Genomic DNA, 18536 nt, shown 5'->3' with positions numbered 1-18536 from the left:
TGCAGTAATGCTTGTCGATATACAAGAGAACATTCTTCCTAAACTTCAAAGAGGACGTTTGCATATTAATTTCAATAAGTCTGCTTTGCTAAGTGGAGTGTATGGTGAGTGAAATTGATAAATAGACGATTCAAGCTGAAACAATAACTAATGTAGGCCTGCATTAGTTGGAAGTAACTTATTTTTAGTTAGTAATACAAAAGTATAATACTTTTAATATACTAAGAGGGTAATGTCTTGAGTTAAGTAAAAATAACTTACAAGCTCCCTAGACTTTGTGGAGCCTTGCCATTCTTGGCCTACCTCTACCACCATAACTAACTTCAGAAGTCTAAATGTTAGGCAAGGCAAGACAAGTTTATTTATAATGCACAATTCAAACACAAGGCCATTCATAGGGCCTTAAAAAGGAAGTAATCACATGCTAAAACATGACGACTACAAATATTTTAAGATATTAAAACAACAAAATATATGTTTTGTAAATAAAATAAATAATTGTGTTTTTTTTTAATAAGATTCAGAGAATAAATGGAGTGCCAATTTTATTTTGTATTAAATGCAGCGGCAAACCTAAAATGTTTTATCCCCCGATTTAAATTAAAACGTTTAGGCAGAACTCCCATGTTCTGGAAGTTTGTTCAAGATCTGTGGTCCATACAAACAAAAAGCTGTTTCACCAGGCTACCATGGGAACAGTGAGCAGGCCTGCACCTAACACACAAGCAGGAAGCCCTATACTAGTATGTAGGTATTATGTCTGCCATCTACATGCCAGAAATGTTACATAGTACTTAAATAATATCATACAACGATCTACAATTAAATAAATAAATGAGAATATATATAAATAAATCCATTACTTTTTGTATGTGACAAAGGCTACATAATATACTTTGTCCTGTGCTGACCCCTAGTGCTCAACATGGACTTTGCAGCCTCGGCCAACACCGGATATGTCGTTGAATTTGACCTTTTTCCGCTGTTCACGTCTGACATGTAGCTGTTCACCTTTTTGCTATCTAACGGGAGATTCGTTTACTTTTCGTTTTGAATGGTTTTACAGGTACATTTTGATTCATATTATTATCGTCGTGATCGACAGTGATACAGCATAGTTTATATATGGACAAAATACTGTAATCCTAAAATTCATTCATCATGAAGAGTTTAGGTCTAGCCATGGCTATCAAGGAAGCTATCGTCCTCTCACCATTCTGCCTCGCCGTTCAACTTTGACACCATTTATGGCTCCTGGTGCTATTCATGTGTTGACCGTAATGCAGATCGGGCGCAGCTCTTTCACTAAAGATTCAGTTAGAATGATATTTTGAAGCTTTTTATGAAGCTTTGTGTGCATTTCCTGAGCATTTAAATAAGAGCAGAATGTTGTTTGTCAACCACATTCCTGCTTTATTTCTTCAGACTACTACCAAAGGGAACGATGGTGAAGTATTTCTGCTGTGCAGGCCTTCTGAAATGTACATGGGACCAAGCTTGCGTTGCATACTGGCAACGCTATCCCAACCCTTACAGGTAATGCTGAAAATATAGCTCACTCTTCTGATCTTTGTTGTTACCTTCTCAACTGACACACACACACACACACACACACACACACACACACACACACACACACACACACACACACACACACACACACACACACACACACACACACACACACACACACACACACACAGTGTCATTACTTGTTTTAGTGGCTTCAAGCCACCTCACATAGGTACAATATGCAGTGTTATATTACATACAGCATTATTATAATTTATGCGTTTTGCCTCCTCCAATACAGTAACCATGTTTTAACGGAAGATATAATTTTCCGAGAGGTTACGCCAAGCAACTGCCTAATTTCCAGACGTCTGATGACCAAAACTAGCAGGGCTCCTCGCTGGATGGAGCGGTACCTCCCCAAACACATGTCCAGCTTGGCATATGTCATCGAGGATTCCATAGTGGACCCTCAGAAAAGGACCATGACCACCTTAACTTGGAACATTACCCATGCCCGCCTCATGGTACTAATCATCTTTGATCGCGCTACTATGGATATGTTCCTCTTACAATAGTGACCTGTGTGTCTTTAACCTTGTGTTCTTTGGTTTGCTTTCCCCACCTGCTCCAGTCTGTGGAGGAGCGGTGCGTTTATGGGATTAATTCTGAGAACAGCAACTGGACAGAAATAAAGAGAGAGGCTTGGATCTCCTCTAAGGTCTATGGGCTTTCCAGAGCTATTCAGGTCAGTGCACTTGAGGGAGAGACCTGCATTAGTGTAGTTAGGGTAAAGGGCAAACAAACTTTTGTTTTTACTTATACACTGACTTGTTATAATTATAAATATCATAGTTATAAAGTTAATTTGGTTAACTAGGTAATAGCTTTGGTTATCATTTGACTTGGAGAAATTAAGTATGTTTGATGCGCACATGCTATTGTTTGAGATGTTTGCTATTTCTGATGTCATACAACTCTATTGTTTCAGGAATTCGGCCTTGCACGATTTAAGACCAGTGCAACAAAGACCATGAAAGGCTTTGAATATATCTTGGCCAAAATGCAAGGTACAACATTGTATGTGTAATAATGGTTTTGTAATAATTAATACAATTATAAGTATATTGATAAAAGTAGAAAATGTAGACTTTTGGAGAAAATGAAATATCCTTTGTGGACAAAATAATTCAAGATTTAAAATCATTCAATTTAATCTATTTAAATCCATTTCTTATGTCGATAATTCATTTTTAACTTTAACATGCCTGTCTTTCATGATAACTCACAGGTGAAACTCCATCGAGGACCTTGGCAGAAACTGCTACAGAACGGGCAAGAGGAACGGCTTTGGCTGCCAAGGAGAAAGCTAAAGACCTTGCCTCTCAAGCCCAAAAGAAACAATATGTCTGATATCAGGGGTACAATCTTGGCAGAAAAGTTACTGTTATCCCCCCCAATAGTCCAAATAAGTATTGGGGGAGAAAGAGGGGAGGGGGATTTTGTTCTAGGCCAACACCTCCAGAAGGCTTAAAGATGGTTGGACCATGACAGCTAGAGCTGTGTTCCAATTTCCTCTCCCCGTAGTTACTTCTATCTACATTCTTGACATCAAAGGTCTTCGTGTTGTTTAGATACGAACATCACATCGATTTTGAATGTTGTAATCGAACCCCAAATGTATGATTTATGACGTGTAAAGCTTACTCGCGCTTAACAGCATTTTACAACCACGCTTAAATTACTTTTAATTTATATAAATTTACAATCTTGTTTTTTTTTGTATATAGTTTTAATCTATACAGTCATTGTTTTGTTATATTTAATCTGAAGTTAACTTGATTCAGCTTTCCATGCAAAAAGTTTTTTCCTTGCTTCAAATTGAAGTGTGATTACTCCTCCACATAATGGTTAACCATCCTGATTTCTATCACACAAGTACGGCCTTTTGAATCAAGTCTGGACCCACATCAGTACCCAAATGTGTGACGGACCAGAATGCAGAAAATGTCTCTATTCCTAGTAGATTTGTATGTCATGAAAACAGTTACCTTGTTTACATCAACTATCACAGCTAATGCATACACATGTACATGTATGCTCTTGCTCCTGCAATTGCTTGATAATGTCAATAAATATAAATTTTGCTATTAACTTATGCTTTGTGCTTCATTTAGACTACTATTGCAAGGTGGTTTACAACAGTCAAATGCATTCAGGGTAAATATATAAAATATTTATTCATTCAAAAAGTACACTGGTATAAAAATGCTACATTATATTACTGGAAATACAGATGAATTAATGCATACATAAGTCGTTACAAGAAAATAAGGCATCTTGCATATATTATCCGGAAGCCAGCTGCTTCAAAATATTCAATGTAAAAGTACAGGATACACATACTTGTAATACAGCAAAACTTGCATAAGAATTACAGGTTGCATTCTCTATCCTGACTTTGAGTCTACTGCATGCATAATGAAACATGTCATGACAATTGCATATGCATTTAAGAGTACAATTGTTATAACGGAACAGTTTAAATACAAACACAATTTCACTGTTCACATTTGCAATCACTTAAGCAACCATTGTTCCGATTTACAACGACAATCCGTAATGTCTACGCCACACTGTGGTTGTTCAGAGTATGACAAGTATAGAAGCGTTGGTCTAAAACATTACTCACCACTCCACAAAACTTGTCCCCTACACTAAACTGGCCATCAAGTTTCTGGTCTACCTCAAAATAAATTAGGTAAGGTCCTGCTTGTTATTAACAAGAACGTGGTTGTATTGATAAGTTATAAATGATTCGGTCATTTAAAAGTTGAACATACATTATTGTCCATAAGGTAATGGGAGTGGACCAAGATTAGCATTGTGTGAAGTGGTTTTAGACCAACTTTCACTTCTTAAAGCTTTTAATATACGCAATCTTTCAAGGTGTTCCTGTGTTATATAGACGGAATCAGTAACTTATTAGCATATTGAAGACAACTAGTGAGGCGTCCACGGTCAGCCTGACCGAAAGAGTGAGTGGCTGGTGAGCTATCAGTTCATCAATTCCGGATTATAGGAATAATGTCGGCTGACCTAATATCGTTTTGACAACACGTTATTCCCTAGGAAGATCATGCATTACAATTACTTCGTTGCCTGGTAGAAAATGTGCAAACATGACCAGTTGCCTCTCCAGATCAAAAAACCCACAACCCTTTCAAGGAAAAAACAAGTGCAATGGGTGGATGCTCTGTGCAACCAGGAAAATAATAAAATACATGACATAATAATATTAATACAAAAATAAAGGTTATTGTACGAGTGTTTACATGACTTAATTCCTGAATTTTAAGTTTCTTAGTGCTGACAAATTGTTTTAGTAGTAGACGAAACCATAAAGCTGGATCAAATGTAAAGAAAATACTGTATTTCAAAATATTGTTAAATAACGCTTTTAGATTATGGAGTCCTACGCATTGTAAGGATTGAATTCTTGAGTGAGGTGGGAACAGGTTCACTCTCCATTATTTTCCTCTCAGCTCAGTAAAACGGCTCGTCAGTGCAAATGGACAGTGAGTATGAGGAACACTAGTTCCATTCAGCTTGTAGTCAGACCTTTTACGACCGATCTGGAAAGTTGAATTTTGAGTCACCAGCTTTGGTGAAAAGATGAAGTCTAAGTTTGGCTGCACAGTTTCACATAAATATCCAATCTCTCCCTCTCTTGTCCTATGTCCTTTCTGAGACCGTCTGGAATGTATTTTAGTTTTTCACTCTTCTTTCTCGCCTTGTCAGATAAAATAATAGAAAAGGTTTACCACAGCCAGTTCGGCCGTCATAGCCAGTCTTTATCCGAGCTGGAGTAACAGTGGTCAACATCAGTGTGTGTAATACTGAGTCCATCCGAGGACACGCATTCAAAAACAATGCTTTCCACATCAACCTCCACGTCCTCTGCAACAAGAAAACCACAAAGACCAACGCCATTAGACCACAAGAGTTGAATACAAGAACAAGCTATAGCTGAAAGGAGCTTGTAGCACCAGACATTTAAATCCACTTTTAAGATTTGCTTGGGGTTAATCCAAAACAAAAACAAAACATTTGCCTAAAGTTACATTCAAATCAAAGTGAAACCAATGACGAGTCTCTTACCCCTGTCAGAGTCGGACCTCTCGGAGGACACCACAGAGCCCAGGCTGTCGTTCCTGGTCCTCTCGCTGCCCCTCTGTAGCTGGTCCAGCCGACCTCGCAGCTCCCGGTGCTGCCACTGCAGGCGGTCCTTCAGGTGCTGGGCACGCTCGTCCTGCTGCTGCAGCTTCTGAGACGTGACAAAGCAAACAAAACAAAACCAAAATAACGTATTAAGAGACAAAACTAGTCCTCGCTGGGAGGTTCTGGTGTTGCAGCAGCGAAAATGAGAAGAAATAGACATAGACACATGAGATAATCAGAATACGAAACCAAAATAATTAAGACATGATAACTACTGTTACAAGTTATAACTACTATATAGATCTACTCACATACACACATATACAGAATACATTTAATTAATTAGACTATGGTAAACACAACTAAACTAAATCCAAAATATGCATGCATCCATGTCTATCAGAATGTGTGCATGAGGGTGCCAAAACAAGGGGCGGCGCGATGGAGAAACACAGAGCCAGCTGTGGAGCAGCCAAGGGCCACACCGTTCTCCGTTCCCACTGTTCTTCTTACCTTAATGTGAAGCTGTGCTCGTCTAAGCAGGTTGAGCGTGGTGTTCCTCACCGAGTCTGAAGATAGGGGGACCTGCTCTTTGAGCTGATCCAGATGGAATCTCAGTTGAGCTCGCCTGCACAAAAACAGGAAATCGATTAAGTCCTCACAAAACAATGTACCACTACCTCAAGTGTGTTAACATTGTGAACGGTAGTACACTTTTAACATTGTACAAGAATAAATATGTCAAAGCGCTGGTTTAAAATATATAATAGGCCCGTCGTCACTTTGAAATATTTAATGTGTATTACCTGTTTTTCTCCAGCTCGTTGTGAACTAGCCTGTAATTAAAAAGCAATAATATTTGAGTTATAAGAACAGATGAATTTATTATTTTGAGGTGTGTGAGAAGAGGTAGAAAACAAAAAGATCAGGTTTAGGAACCACACCCTTTTTTGACATTGTATCTGTTGTGAAATCACCTATTGCCACCCGGACCCGATAGCTTCTTGTTTTTCTGTCTGTTTCTCCTGTCCGAATCTTCTGTACTGGGAGGAAGTACTGAAGCATACCCGTGCTCTGCTTCTGTAGGATCAACCATACAAACACCCAAACGCTGAATCGATGAGAAAGAAAAAATCATTTAACGCTCTGCAACTACGTTATATTTACTATTCCGTAGTTGTTATTATATTTGCGCTCCAAACGACAGGATTATTCGGAATACTGTTATAACACAGCTATGGTTCTACTGCTGTCAACATCCTCAGCCTGATGTTTTTGTTATCAGATTTTGGCGCCATCCTTCATAAACTATTCGCAACATTTCTGAATGCAGCAAATAACAAACAAACAAAAAACGAAACACAGATTAAATGTACGATCAACGGGAAGAAAGAAGCGTTAGAATGCGACGCGTTGTTTAAGAACATCCATTCATTCTTTGCGCTCGGCGGTGCATCCGAGTTTCAAATGGTCCAGAATTGGCGCGGTTGAGTACAATGATGTGCACGGTAGGTCACTGAGTCAAAGCGAAGGTATCGATCGAAGACATAAAACTCGCATATTCCATGCAGTAAGTTGCCGCAAACATTTAACCCCATGCATGGTAATTCATATTTGCATTGTTTTTATTTGCATTTGTTGTTTTAACAACTAAACCCATTTGCTTCCTTATAAAATGACAGCTGACAGTCAATGTACTGACCTCTTTCTCTTCTTTCCAAAAACTCTGCAGCCTGAAGGAGAACCTGGATGTTGCAGATGGTCGCTTCCATTTCTTTAGATGAAAATCTACAGGGTGCAAAAAACAAAACTAAGATTGTGTTGTGGAACAGCAGAGCAGGTCCTACCAGCAGCTATTAATGCTACGTCTGCAGTTCAACAAACCAAATTCAGACATACAGCACGTAAAACACGTCACTGTGAGGCCACCTCCTCGACCACTCCCTCCTGCTTTGTAAAGTTCCATAAGCGCGCCATTATTTGTGTCCACCTCGACCCCTGCACGTATTATAAAATATAGGTCCATGATTATAATGCCTCCATGAATCTACAGAGACATTTGTCTCACTATTTGGTGATATTATTCCGCTAATGTTTTCCGATAAACTATATGCACTCTTTATTTCCGTGCTAAAATTAAAAAGACGCTCGCAGTATTCCCTGATAGGCGTGATGTTACCGTCAAAGGACGAGATTATACTTTATTTAAAGTTATTATATTGGTTTTTTTTATGCATTGCCCCCCCCCCCCCTTTTCAGTCTTACCCATTGTAATTTGTTTGTATTTAATACTTGTTTTATTGATGAGGAAAGACATTGGATCCACATGAAGCAGTCACTTTCTCTGATCAGAAAGATCGAGGAGGATGAATGGTTTCAATATGTCCAAAAATGTCAGATTTACACGAGACAAAACGAGCACATTTCTTTAATAAAAAACAAAAATAAAAATCCAATAAATGAACCACTACACAGCATCACAAATCGCCAAGCAAATATCGTCACTTATTTTTTTTTATTGTTTGAAAGACGATAACTCCATGAAACGACTTTTCCGTGAACTCTTATTCATATATATAAACACACATATGGCGTTGAGTACGTGCATTAGTTGTTTAGCAGCGATCATCAGCTGAACTGAAGTCTCGTCGCCAGCAGTATCTTTAACCTCTGAACTCCAGTGTGCCAGCGCTCCGCCATATTGACTGTTGTCTTGACTAGAGAAGCTAGAACATTTGTGGTCCACCAGAAACAACATCGCTTTTCACCTTCTCCCTAAACCGGTGCAAAAACTCGCCCCCAACGGATTGTACAATTACTCGTGTAATGGCAAGGAAGAAGAGTAAACAACCCGGAGTCGTCCAGAAGGAGCTGGTGCCTGGGCAGCAAGCCCTACCGAAGAAGCCCGTCTCTCCCGGCGATGCGGCCGGCGGTGGTGGCGGAGACGTGGGGCTGGAGAGACTGGCCGCCAGGGCAAACCAGGTAGCTTGATGCTAACGTTTGTTAGCCCCACAAAGCATCCCCTATGCGTGTGTGTGTGTGTGTGTATATGTGGAGTTCCATGATTAGGAGAGACTGGAGAATCTCATACGTACCCCGCGGTGTCTTTGTTTTTTTTCCACATGTTCAGTGCAACATGGATGGTGAGGGCAGTGCGCGGGTTTGCTGCTAGATAAACGGGTGATAAGAAGTAGTAGGTCGGCGAGGAGGAGGCGTCCACCACAGGCACTGAGCCAGTCTAGTTAGCATTGTTAGCCCACTCTGAGGCGGATAGGTGACATTGTGTCTGCCTGCTTTGTGCTTCATTCCTGGCGTTTTCCAGGTCATCCAATGATACCAAGTTGCAATGCCTTGTCGTACATGCACTAGCGTGTTGTGCAGCACACATGGATTACACTTAAAGCTAGCTAGAACGTTCAGCACAGCAGCCGCTAACCAGCTAACGAGATAGCTGTAGAGACACCGATCTGGGCACTACTGGCTAAATGTTCCACACAGCGGTGATCCATTGTTCTCATTGAGTTCGATCTTCACACAATCAGGCGCTGGAATAAAGTTTATGCACGTTGTAATAACTCACCGTAAGGGTCTCATAATTGTAGATATGAGCAGTGAGCATAACTCTCAAGTAGGGTCAGGTTTTAGCTGTCACCGGAAACTGCTAACTACTTGCTTGTAGGGTTTGATTCCACATGTTATGTAGTTATTATCAAATACTATCTCCTGATTGTCCCCAGTGCAAATGACTGTACCCATTATTCAAGCAAGAATATATCACATTTTTTTCGACCTCTATCACGTTTCACAACATCGCTAAATGAGCTGCTCCGTGTGTAAAATAACACGTTTTGTGTAGATCAACAACAAGGTGGGAAGCTGTTCCAATCTTATTTGACCTCCATGTGGTTATCCTTCCCACATAGCCTATGCACACCTGCTGCCTTCTGTGCCACCGGGAATTTAAGGACTGGGGTGCAGGTTCTGCAAATGGACTCCCCGGAGGCCACGGCACCAAGCTGGCTGACGCCATGCCTGCCCTTTCCCAGGCCTTGTTGCGTGAGGTGCCGGGGCGCAAGTTGGCTGATGCAGTACCATCCCTGTCCCAGTCCCTGCTGGGAGAAGTACCCTTGTGGATATGCCAGAGCTGCCGAAAAAGTGTGGAAGAGGAGGAAATGAGGAGCACCCAAGAGCCGCCTACACCGGTGAATAACCTAAACTTATGAGTTCCCAGAGTATCAGGTTTAAATAGATACTGTTGGTCGAAACAGTCACATTTATGTTGTGAAATCATCACTAAGTGTAAACACATTTTATTTAGTTGACATGCTGGTACAACCCACAAGGTTTTTTGAGCTGCACTATATAATGTCTATCGTAATTATATGGACTTATTTACGAGGAAATCCCCCCCCCCAATGAAATTGAAAATTGAAATGGAAGTTTCACTTTGTGTATAGAGAAATACATTTTGTCAAGTCAATGCACACCAAATATCTTGTGTGTATAATGTGTCAATAACATCATCAGTTTTAAATTCTGTTCGTCATATATAACATATCGAAGCCTAGACTTACTGACTAGTTTTCAGGGTCGCTAGTTTTGCAGCTCCCCTCATAACTTACAGATTGGGCAAAGTCTTCTCTGGTAACTGTAATGCTGAGTTAACCCTTGTGGGTTTCTGTGTGGCTGTGTCAGGTGAAACAATGGTGTTGGTCACAAAGTGAAACCGTACTGTCACTTGCTCTTTTATATCCGCCTATTGTGATTTAATTTGTTCAAAACAATTATGAGATGTAAAAACATTCTGTTAATATATGTTCTGTTTTCTAATGCATTTGAATTCATGCATAGTAATGTATATATCAATGCAAGGCATAACAATCGCATCAGATACATTTTTCCATTACATTACTAAACATTGGTATTGCATTCAGTGAAATGGTGACCTGAAAATGACTTCTGTCAATCTCTATATATTTTTTTCCAGTTTCAGCCTGCTGTCTCGAAAATAGCTTATCGTTCAATTTTTCTGTGTTATTGTTAGTGCAGTCAACTGCTCGACACTGTCATCTTTCTTCCTTGTATCTTTACATAATTTATCTGCTTTCCATCCTATGCAAATCCTAACTAAATGTTAACCAAAATCATAGTCACTTGCATTATCTTTTGTAACAGCAATGGGCTAATCCAGGCATATTGTCTTCTTTAAAAAAAAAAAAATCACAGGGATATAATTTCCTTAACCATCTGAAACGTTAAAATGTGCAACTAGTCACAGTACAATTGATAATATCCATGTTCAAGTAGTTCTCATCTTATTGTACTATGGTCGCATGTCAAGCTGAGCCACAACTCCATTCCCAAATAGATGAATATGTGTGCATGTAGATTTATAATGGTAAATTCATGGTGTGTATTGACCATTCAAATCATTCAGCAGACAGTTATTCAAGCTCACTTGCAGTGATTTTGGAGCAGGTAGTGGTTAGGCATCTTCCTAAAAGATTCCTACAGGTAGTCTGTCGTCATTGGGGGTGGACCCCACCCAGAACAGTATATGTTTGGAGGCAACACCCTAATCCCCCTTTTTTTGTCTCTATTTTTCAGGTACCGCTCTCCCACTCGTCCTCCTGTAAATCCCAGAGCTGTGGGAACGGTTTCCCGGAGCACAGTTCTGTGGACTGGGACCCCAGCTCCTTCCTGTCCGCCCACAAGCTGTCAGGGCTCTGGAACTCGGTCCATACAAACGGCGGGGTCCACTGTAACCACAATGCTTCTTCGCACTCCCAGCAAGGTTTGTAGCTCACAAAGTGGTTTCTCTTTGATATTCCGGTCAAGCAATATGGCTGTTATCTTAACCAAAGATCAGCTTTAGAGATTGTTGGCTGTTTTGGTGGAATTATTTGATTTTTAAGGCTTCAAAGTTGGACCCAATCTCACTATTCATTCATGAATCGCTCATAATTTATCTTTATCTATATTCATGACATTTTAGATTTATTTGTGTTGCACTAAATGAGCCGCCCTTAATAACTTCATCTTGTTGAGGGTTTTTCATGTTTTATAATCACATTAAAGGCAATTTGTCCAGTTAACATTTTTTTTTACAAACATTGACGAATAAATCTGAAAAGAAGCTGTATAGGTAAACCAACTCATTAATGATATTTAAAAGTAGGCCTTCGTCATTCACCTCACTCAAAGAGAGAGTGTTAAGTAGATCTGTTTTGTTCTATTCATCATTGTAATGAATGCATTTGATTTCATTCATATGACATGTATATATCCAAAGATATCTAACTTTTAATGGAATGACCAATGAAAGAAGAGCATAGTCCTCACTAAACAAAGGCCTACACACTGTCATGTTAAATGGAGGATTAATTGGACCATTGAAAGGGGGAACTTGTATATCAGTGGGGTGAAATGGAAACCATAATGTGTTTAGCCATTGACACTACTGTAGAGTGGCAAATGTCCTTAGGCTTAGGAATTGGCTTGAAGAGCTGGTTTGGAACAAAGTCCTTCTGGGCAGCCATGGTGGTTAAATTACTATCTAGTATTTAATGGGTTGGTTCGATACTCACCAAGGAGACGTTAGACATATACAACTATGTTTACCGTGGCAGTAGTACTAGTCCTATGAATTATAATGAAAATATTAAGGTTGTATTTATCTTTATTTGTTTGTGGAGAAGCATTATGGATGTCACATGCTACCACTTGCCTATGGGTTGGATGCTGTATTGGCAGTCAGCACACGGAGGTAGTGGAAAAGGAAATATGCAAAATGTTTAATGAAAACTTTGCCTCCGTCATGACGGGCCGGGCTTTTGGCAGCCTTGTTAAGGTTCATGCAGAAATATAAAATCTGATTTTGATTGTGATCCAAAAATACCGAGCAAACTCTTAAGGTGTGTTAACATACTTTAGGGTTTAGAATAGGATTTGGAATAGGAATAAGTTTAAATGACTCGTGGCAAGATAATCGATTGTTACTTGGGGTTATTTGTCAGTCTCAGTTATTTTGGAGAGCAATAAGCAAATATTGTGGTATGATCATTGGCTGGGCGAAGTTTGGTTTGTTGTGCCTGGGGGGAGGATCGTCACATTACAGATGCAAAAGATGATTCCCTCCGATGCTACAGATCATTCCAACCCCTTTCTTTTCGATTGCAGGTATAACCGGGGGATCGACTTGTCACGATAAAAGAGGCCTTCACGAGGCCCCTGGTAAATCTGCTAAAACGTCCGCGCCCAAAGTGTGTCCCTACAGTCACCCATCCCAGAATTCCAGTGGTTCTTCTCTCGGGAATCCCCTGTCTACCTCAGCTGACCATTGTAAGACCACCCCCAAGCACTTCAAGACCATGTGCCGTCGCCCGACCCCTCCGGGTAGGAAACGAATAAACAGATCCCTTCCTTGAATGACTTGACAGATACGTCAAAAGTCCTTGTGTATTTGTTTAACTTCAGCTTCCTAGTCTCAGAATAACTGACAGTAGATTTGTTGTTCTCGCTTTTTGATGACATCCAACCCTAACTTCAGAGAACGTCTGGGAATACATTCTCTGAAGTTGGTCCACCCCTCATCCACTTCCCCCCCTCTTCTCTTCCCCGTGTCCAGGTGAAGCGTTCCACCCCGGCGACCACCACCAACACTCGGACCTGTCTGTGCCTCCCAACAGCCCCACGGGCCTCTCTTCCCAGCATTCCTCCCTCGTTCCCCCCAAGCAGAGCTCGGGGCAGCACGGCCACGTCAGCTCCTCCTCCTCCTCCTCCTCCTCCTCCTCCAACCCCGGGGCCGCGGCCCATGCGCCCTTCTCCACGCTGGTGCCCAACCCTCACAGTCCCACGGCCAAGCTCGCCTCGTCCTCCTCCGGCCCCGACAGCCCCACGTCGGTCCATAAGCCCAGCCCGTGCAAAAACTCCCACATTCCCGGTGTGGTCACGCAGCACAGCAAGCTGGGCCCGTCTCTAATGGGCTGTAACCATCCCTGCAACGGACACAACGGCGGGGCAGTCGCGCCTCCCAACGGAGGGCATGTCGCGACGGGGGCCTGCAGGTTGGTGTTGTTGCTTACTATGAGGGATGGAAGAAATACAAAATAAATTATAAAAATTCAAGGTTGTTAATCAAAATCGTCACATTTCGAAAAGTCCGTTTTAATCTGGATTCCATACTGTCCATGTGGGTACCAACCCCGGAGCTGGGCGTGTCGAGCTTTATTTATTTTTTTTACCTGTTTTTCACTGTTGTAGAGCAAGCAGGAAATACTTTCAAACAGCGATTTAACATTTGATCCATTTGGGAAATTTGATACAGTAGAATTTCATTTTAGTTCCGCTATTGTTTAGGGCAGGTCAGGGTACTGGCTGAAAAAATGACCAAGCTCTATAATACTGATGCCCAGCAGGTAGGCTTGGAAGCCCAGTTTCCTGGGCGGGTATAAACTGCTATACACGGTACTGATTAGGGTTATCTTGTCTTTAGTTCCCCGTGTCACAACATTAATTCAGAGCGTGAGGATCTGTTGAATATCCAATAAAATAATAAAAGTAAATCAACGTTCAAAGTGCAGAAGTGCACATTTTGCACCAACATGTCAGAACTGTGCTGTTTATATTTTCCTTTCGGTTTGGATTTCTTGATATTGCTGATCATTGTTGCTAAACTTGTTGAACGTGCATGGAACTCCGCCTACCTGTCATTCAACATTGGCGATTCTCCTGTTTCATACTGCCTCTCGAAAACTATTTAATCGTATGTCCTGGTCCAAAACGTTGCCAAAGACACTTCAAAATCTAGCATGATGTATCTGTGCAATGTTTGAAGAATGACCAAAAGTGGCTGTATTCATCTTGCCTTGACTCAATGCTCTAAATTATGTTTCTGTGAAAAGGCATCCGTCAACACGGCTCATTGTGTCTCCATCTGTCTACTTGTGTAGGGACCAGGCATGTAAAAGCCACAAAATGGTCAACGGGGCGTTGTGCCACGCTCCGTCCGAGCTGGACGACGGGGAGGACGAGGACAGCAGCTCTGAGAGGAGCTCCTGCGCCTCCTCTTCAACCAACCAGAAGGATGGGAAATACTGCGACTGTTGCTACTGCGAGTTCTTTGGTCACAATGCGGTAAGTGCACTCAACAGGGGCCTACAGAGACAGAGATTTTCTTATTAAGCAGTGGAAGGGACTGTTTTCCGCCGGTTTATAGTGCTCGAGGTTTTTGTAACGATACAGAGCTGAAATCGCATTAAAGAGGGCAAGCGGTAACGGAACGAAATCCCCTGTTCGTTTACAGCCTCCAGCGGCCCCAACGAGCCGTAACTACGCCGAGATCCGAGAGAAGCTCCGCTCCCGCCTGACCAGGCGCAAAGAGGAGCCCCCTCTGCGCCAGGACCTAGACCTGACGGTAGCCAGCGCCATCGACAACCGGGACGTGGACGAGTTGCTGGACTTCATCAACAGCTCCGAGCCCAAACCCGTCAACAGTGCCAAGGCTGCCAAACGGGCCCGCCACAAACAGAAGAAGAAGGTGAGAGGATAACATTGATCTCACCGAACTTCATCGACAACCCAGGGTCGTCAGAAAATAATGTTTTGTCAATGTTATTTGTGTGTGGCAGGAGAAGGCTCAGTGTGGCGGTATGGAGGCCTCAAGTGGCGATCCCCAGTCCGGTCCGGACGAGCCGGCCGACGAGACGATGGCCGACGGATCGGAGGCGGGCCGATTGCTGGACTGGCCTCAGCTGGAGTTGGAGCGGGTGAACAGCTTCCTTACCAGTCGGCTGGAGGAAATCAAGAACACCATCAAGGACTCGATCAGAGCCTCCTTTAGCATGTACGACCTGAACCTAGATGTCAACGACTTCCCAAAGAAGGCTGCCACCTTGGAGGGCAACCACTTACTGTCTCACCTTAACGGTTCGACGGACATTCAGCAGATAGACCTTGATCTGGCTCCCCTTTCCCTGGGGACCTTTAAGAACCACCTGGACCTGGTCAATGGGTGGGAGGACGCTGGCGCCGTCTTGTCGCCCACCACCGCCTCCACCACCGCAGAAGGCGCCGCGGGGCAAAAGGACGTCCAGAGGTTGCAAACTCCTCCTAACCTTTCCAAGCACGGCCGGGTTCACTCTCCAGAAGGAGGCGCTGCTGCCGCCGCCGCCGCCACCGTGTCCGAAAGCCATGCGCAAGGTCTGCCCCAGGCCACGGCGAAATCGAAGGAGGACTATTCCGAGACTAGGAACAATGCAGCCGGTGCTGCCAAGTCGAAGAAGAACCGGAAGCAGCAGCAGCAGAGGCAGGAGCAGGCCGCCGCTGAGCAGAGTTCAACCAGACCCACCAAAGCCCTCCCCTCCGGCGAGACGCAGAAGAGCAACGAGTCCCGGGTGGCCGAGACGAGTTCTGGCGGCTCCAAAGCGGGCAGCCGACAGCAGCCCCAGCAGTTGGCAGAGAGCCAGCGGAGCGGCCCACGGAGGGCCGAGGAGGGCAGGCCGAGCAGACAGGCGGCCAACGGAGCCGCCGGCGGCCTCCCCAATGCACAGCGGGCGAAAGCTGACACGGAGGTGCGGGGAGGTCGATCTGAGCTGGATTCAGATGGCAGGACCCATCCCGGGACCCACCAAAATGCACAGCAGCAGCAGCAGCAGCAGCAGCAATCGAAGGGTAGAAACAAGAAGAACAAAAACAAGGGAGAAAAGTCCAGCAGTGCAATTGGTAAATGTTCTTTCCTTCCACCGATATATCCTAACTTGGTCGGAAATGTAGAAGATATTGCATTAAAAAATGTTTTTTATCATTTTCCAGAGGATGTATTTCTTCCAAAAGACGTCGATCCAACCGAAATGGATGAGATCGACAGGGAGGTGGAATACTTCAAAAGGTTTGTCATTCTGTTTAACAACTTAAGAACATCTATCTATACATGTATCCCCTTTTCTATAGACTAGTATCACCCCAATTACTAATTGTTATTTGCCGTCTCCCTTTCCTGTTATTCTAGATTTTGCCTGGATTCTGCGAAGCAAAACCGCCAGAAGGTCGCAGTGAACTGGTCCAACTTCACCCTCAAAAAGGTTCATTCAAACACAGCTCAATAACTTGGAAAAGTGCCAGATAAAAAACTCCTTAAACGCGCTCCCCCGTTTGGCCCGAGGCCCTGCTTTCATTCCTGTTTCTCTTCTCCGCTCCAAGCCAAGGGACCCTGTTACAATTGTCTCTTTTCCATTCAGAAGACTGAAATACTTAAAAGACTCATCAGCGAGGGACGGTTCGCGAGGCCAAGCTTGCCCTTTGATATCTTTGCATTGTTCACCAAGTGAGAGGTGCAAAATGAGAAAAGAAAAACCTGTTTAATCTACTGCATCCATGCGCTTCATTATGTAGTAATGTAAACACTTCCCGTTTCATGAAATAAATATGTTTTTATCACAAAAGTTTTTATCTTGGGAACTTTTAACATGGTGCTCTAAAAGTACTGTATTGCTCTTCGATTTTATATTGTGTTGCAGTTTTGTAGCATATATCCTGCTCGATCTTGATCACAGACTACTTTCATAAAGAAATTACATTAATTTAAACAATGTTTCTTCATGAAAGTAGGCTACTTCGCATGAAAGGGATAAACTATTCTCCTGTTATGTGCGGGGGTGCTAGCTTTCTGGTCTGATGAGGGTTATAGCTCTGTGCCAATCTTGCCCGCTTAATGTCTCCCTATCAAGCCCAACACCATGTATTCTCCCCAATTGAAAATGTATCAGTCACAATAGGATGGGACATGACACTTGCCTAATACATGTACTCCTTTTTTTTTTTTAAGTAAAGTGAAATGTTTGCTCCTCCTGGAAACACATTTGCCATGTTGGCACCAACAAAGGTAATATAAACACTTAAATGGGCCATGTAGCGTAAATCACTGGCCTCATATGTTCAATGTGATGAGTTTCATTTAGATTGTCATGCATGATCTATGGAATGAATGCTACTGCATCACATTTTGGACATTACTCTGCATGATGTTTGATTCTAAGAAAGGGTACCCCTATATATCCTTCCTTAAAATCCAACACATTCTTAACACTCCGGTCAATTCATAGAGAATAGTGCAAAGTACATCCACCCATTATTCTACATGTTCATTCTAAGGGACGCAGATACACTAGGGAGAAGACCTTTTTTGTTTGGGGAGTACACCATCACTTTAGGGTTTCCAAGACATTGTTGGATTGTAAGAAACATGTTTGGGGGTTGGTACTGTATAAACCAATGCTAAAACAATGCTACCTTTTTTTCCCCCCCACAGCCCATTGACGTCCGTGGTGTCCTGCATCTCGTACATCTTACTTTCATGCTTGTTATTCTGCTCTTTTATGAGGACAGACTCCAAAATGATACGTTGTTGAGGATCAGCCTTGATTGATGAGGAATATGTCATTTAGGTGTATGTAGTCCTTAAATTCTGCCGAAGTTTTGTCCGTACAATATCTGATGCTTTCCAAGCTATACTCAACTAGATGCTATCTTAATGTTTTGGAATGTAGATTTATAATATACCAGTTATAGCCGAGTGTGTGTTGGCTTTTGATCTTTTTTTTATTCACTTTTGATACTGTGAAAATCTTTCGCTCAGAAAGATTAAAACAATACAGTTTTGACAAAATTAAGTGTCCTTGTTGCTTTCATATTTCAATCATATTTTACCAAATATGATTTTGGTGTAACAATCCAGCCGTAAATGAGCTCGCACCATAGACTGTAAGAAGCAAAGTAAATGTCAGTCAGTTATTTATACAACCAGT

At 42.3% G+C, this 18536-nt stretch overlaps 3 protein-coding genes across 6 annotated transcripts; 2 read left to right on the top strand and 1 right to left on the bottom strand.

Annotated features, from left to right (window-relative positions):
* The first annotated feature begins 930 nt into the window (after nt 1-930).
* prelid1a (PRELI domain containing 1a) lies at nt 931-3670 on the top strand. Of its 2 annotated transcripts, none has more exons than XM_056599932.1 (6): nt 931-1066; nt 1426-1536; nt 1814-2039; nt 2147-2260; nt 2504-2582; nt 2804-3670. In XM_056599932.1, the coding sequence occupies exons 1-6, from the start codon at nt 957-959 to the stop codon at nt 2923-2925; spliced, it is 762 nt and encodes a 253-aa protein (XP_056455907.1). In that variant the 5' UTR covers nt 931-956; the 3' UTR covers nt 2926-3670. The 2 variants fall into 2 exon arrangements, with proteins under 2 accessions (XP_056455907.1, XP_056455908.1); XM_056599933.1 differs by having other exon boundaries at nt 957-1066; nt 2504-2592; nt 2804-2895.
* On the bottom strand, nt 2736-9342 carry mxd3 (MAX dimerization protein 3). 2 transcript variants are annotated; one of them, XM_056599934.1, is made up of 7 exons: nt 8829-8923; nt 7436-7521; nt 6711-6813; nt 6540-6569; nt 6247-6361; nt 5674-5839; nt 2736-5472 (listed from the first exon to the last, which is right to left on the bottom strand). In XM_056599934.1, exons 1-7 carry the CDS (start codon nt 8855-8857, stop codon nt 5354-5356), a joined length of 648 nt encoding a protein of 215 aa, XP_056455909.1. In that variant the 5' UTR covers nt 8858-8923; the 3' UTR covers nt 2736-5353. The 2 variants fall into 2 exon arrangements, with proteins under 2 accessions (XP_056455909.1, XP_056455910.1); XM_056599935.1 differs by lacking the exon at nt 8829-8923 and adding an exon at nt 9314-9342 and having other exon boundaries at nt 2737-5472.
* Nucleotides 8360-18388, top strand: fam193b (family with sequence similarity 193 member B). 2 transcript variants are annotated; one of them, XM_056599928.1, is made up of 10 exons: nt 8360-8715; nt 9657-9935; nt 11341-11527; nt 12913-13074; nt 13361-13799; nt 14685-14868; nt 15038-15271; nt 15363-16455; nt 16546-16621; nt 16742-18387. In XM_056599928.1, the coding sequence occupies exons 1-10, from the start codon at nt 8560-8562 to the stop codon at nt 16836-16838; spliced, it is 2907 nt and encodes a 968-aa protein (XP_056455903.1). In that variant the 5' UTR covers nt 8360-8559; the 3' UTR covers nt 16839-18387. The 2 variants fall into 2 exon arrangements, with proteins under 2 accessions (XP_056455903.1, XP_056455902.1); XM_056599927.1 differs by having other exon boundaries at nt 8361-8715; nt 12913-13128; nt 16742-18388.
* The last annotated feature ends 148 nt before the right edge of the window (nt 18389-18536 follow it).

Source organism: Gadus chalcogrammus, chromosome 10, assembly GCF_026213295.1.
Source record: "Gadus chalcogrammus isolate NIFS_2021 chromosome 10, NIFS_Gcha_1.0, whole genome shotgun sequence".
In the NCBI taxonomy this organism is placed as follows: domain Eukaryota; kingdom Metazoa; phylum Chordata; class Actinopteri; order Gadiformes; family Gadidae; genus Gadus; species Gadus chalcogrammus.
Note: the sequence above shows the minus strand (reverse complement) of the source record. Positions and strands in the feature narration are given on the sequence as shown.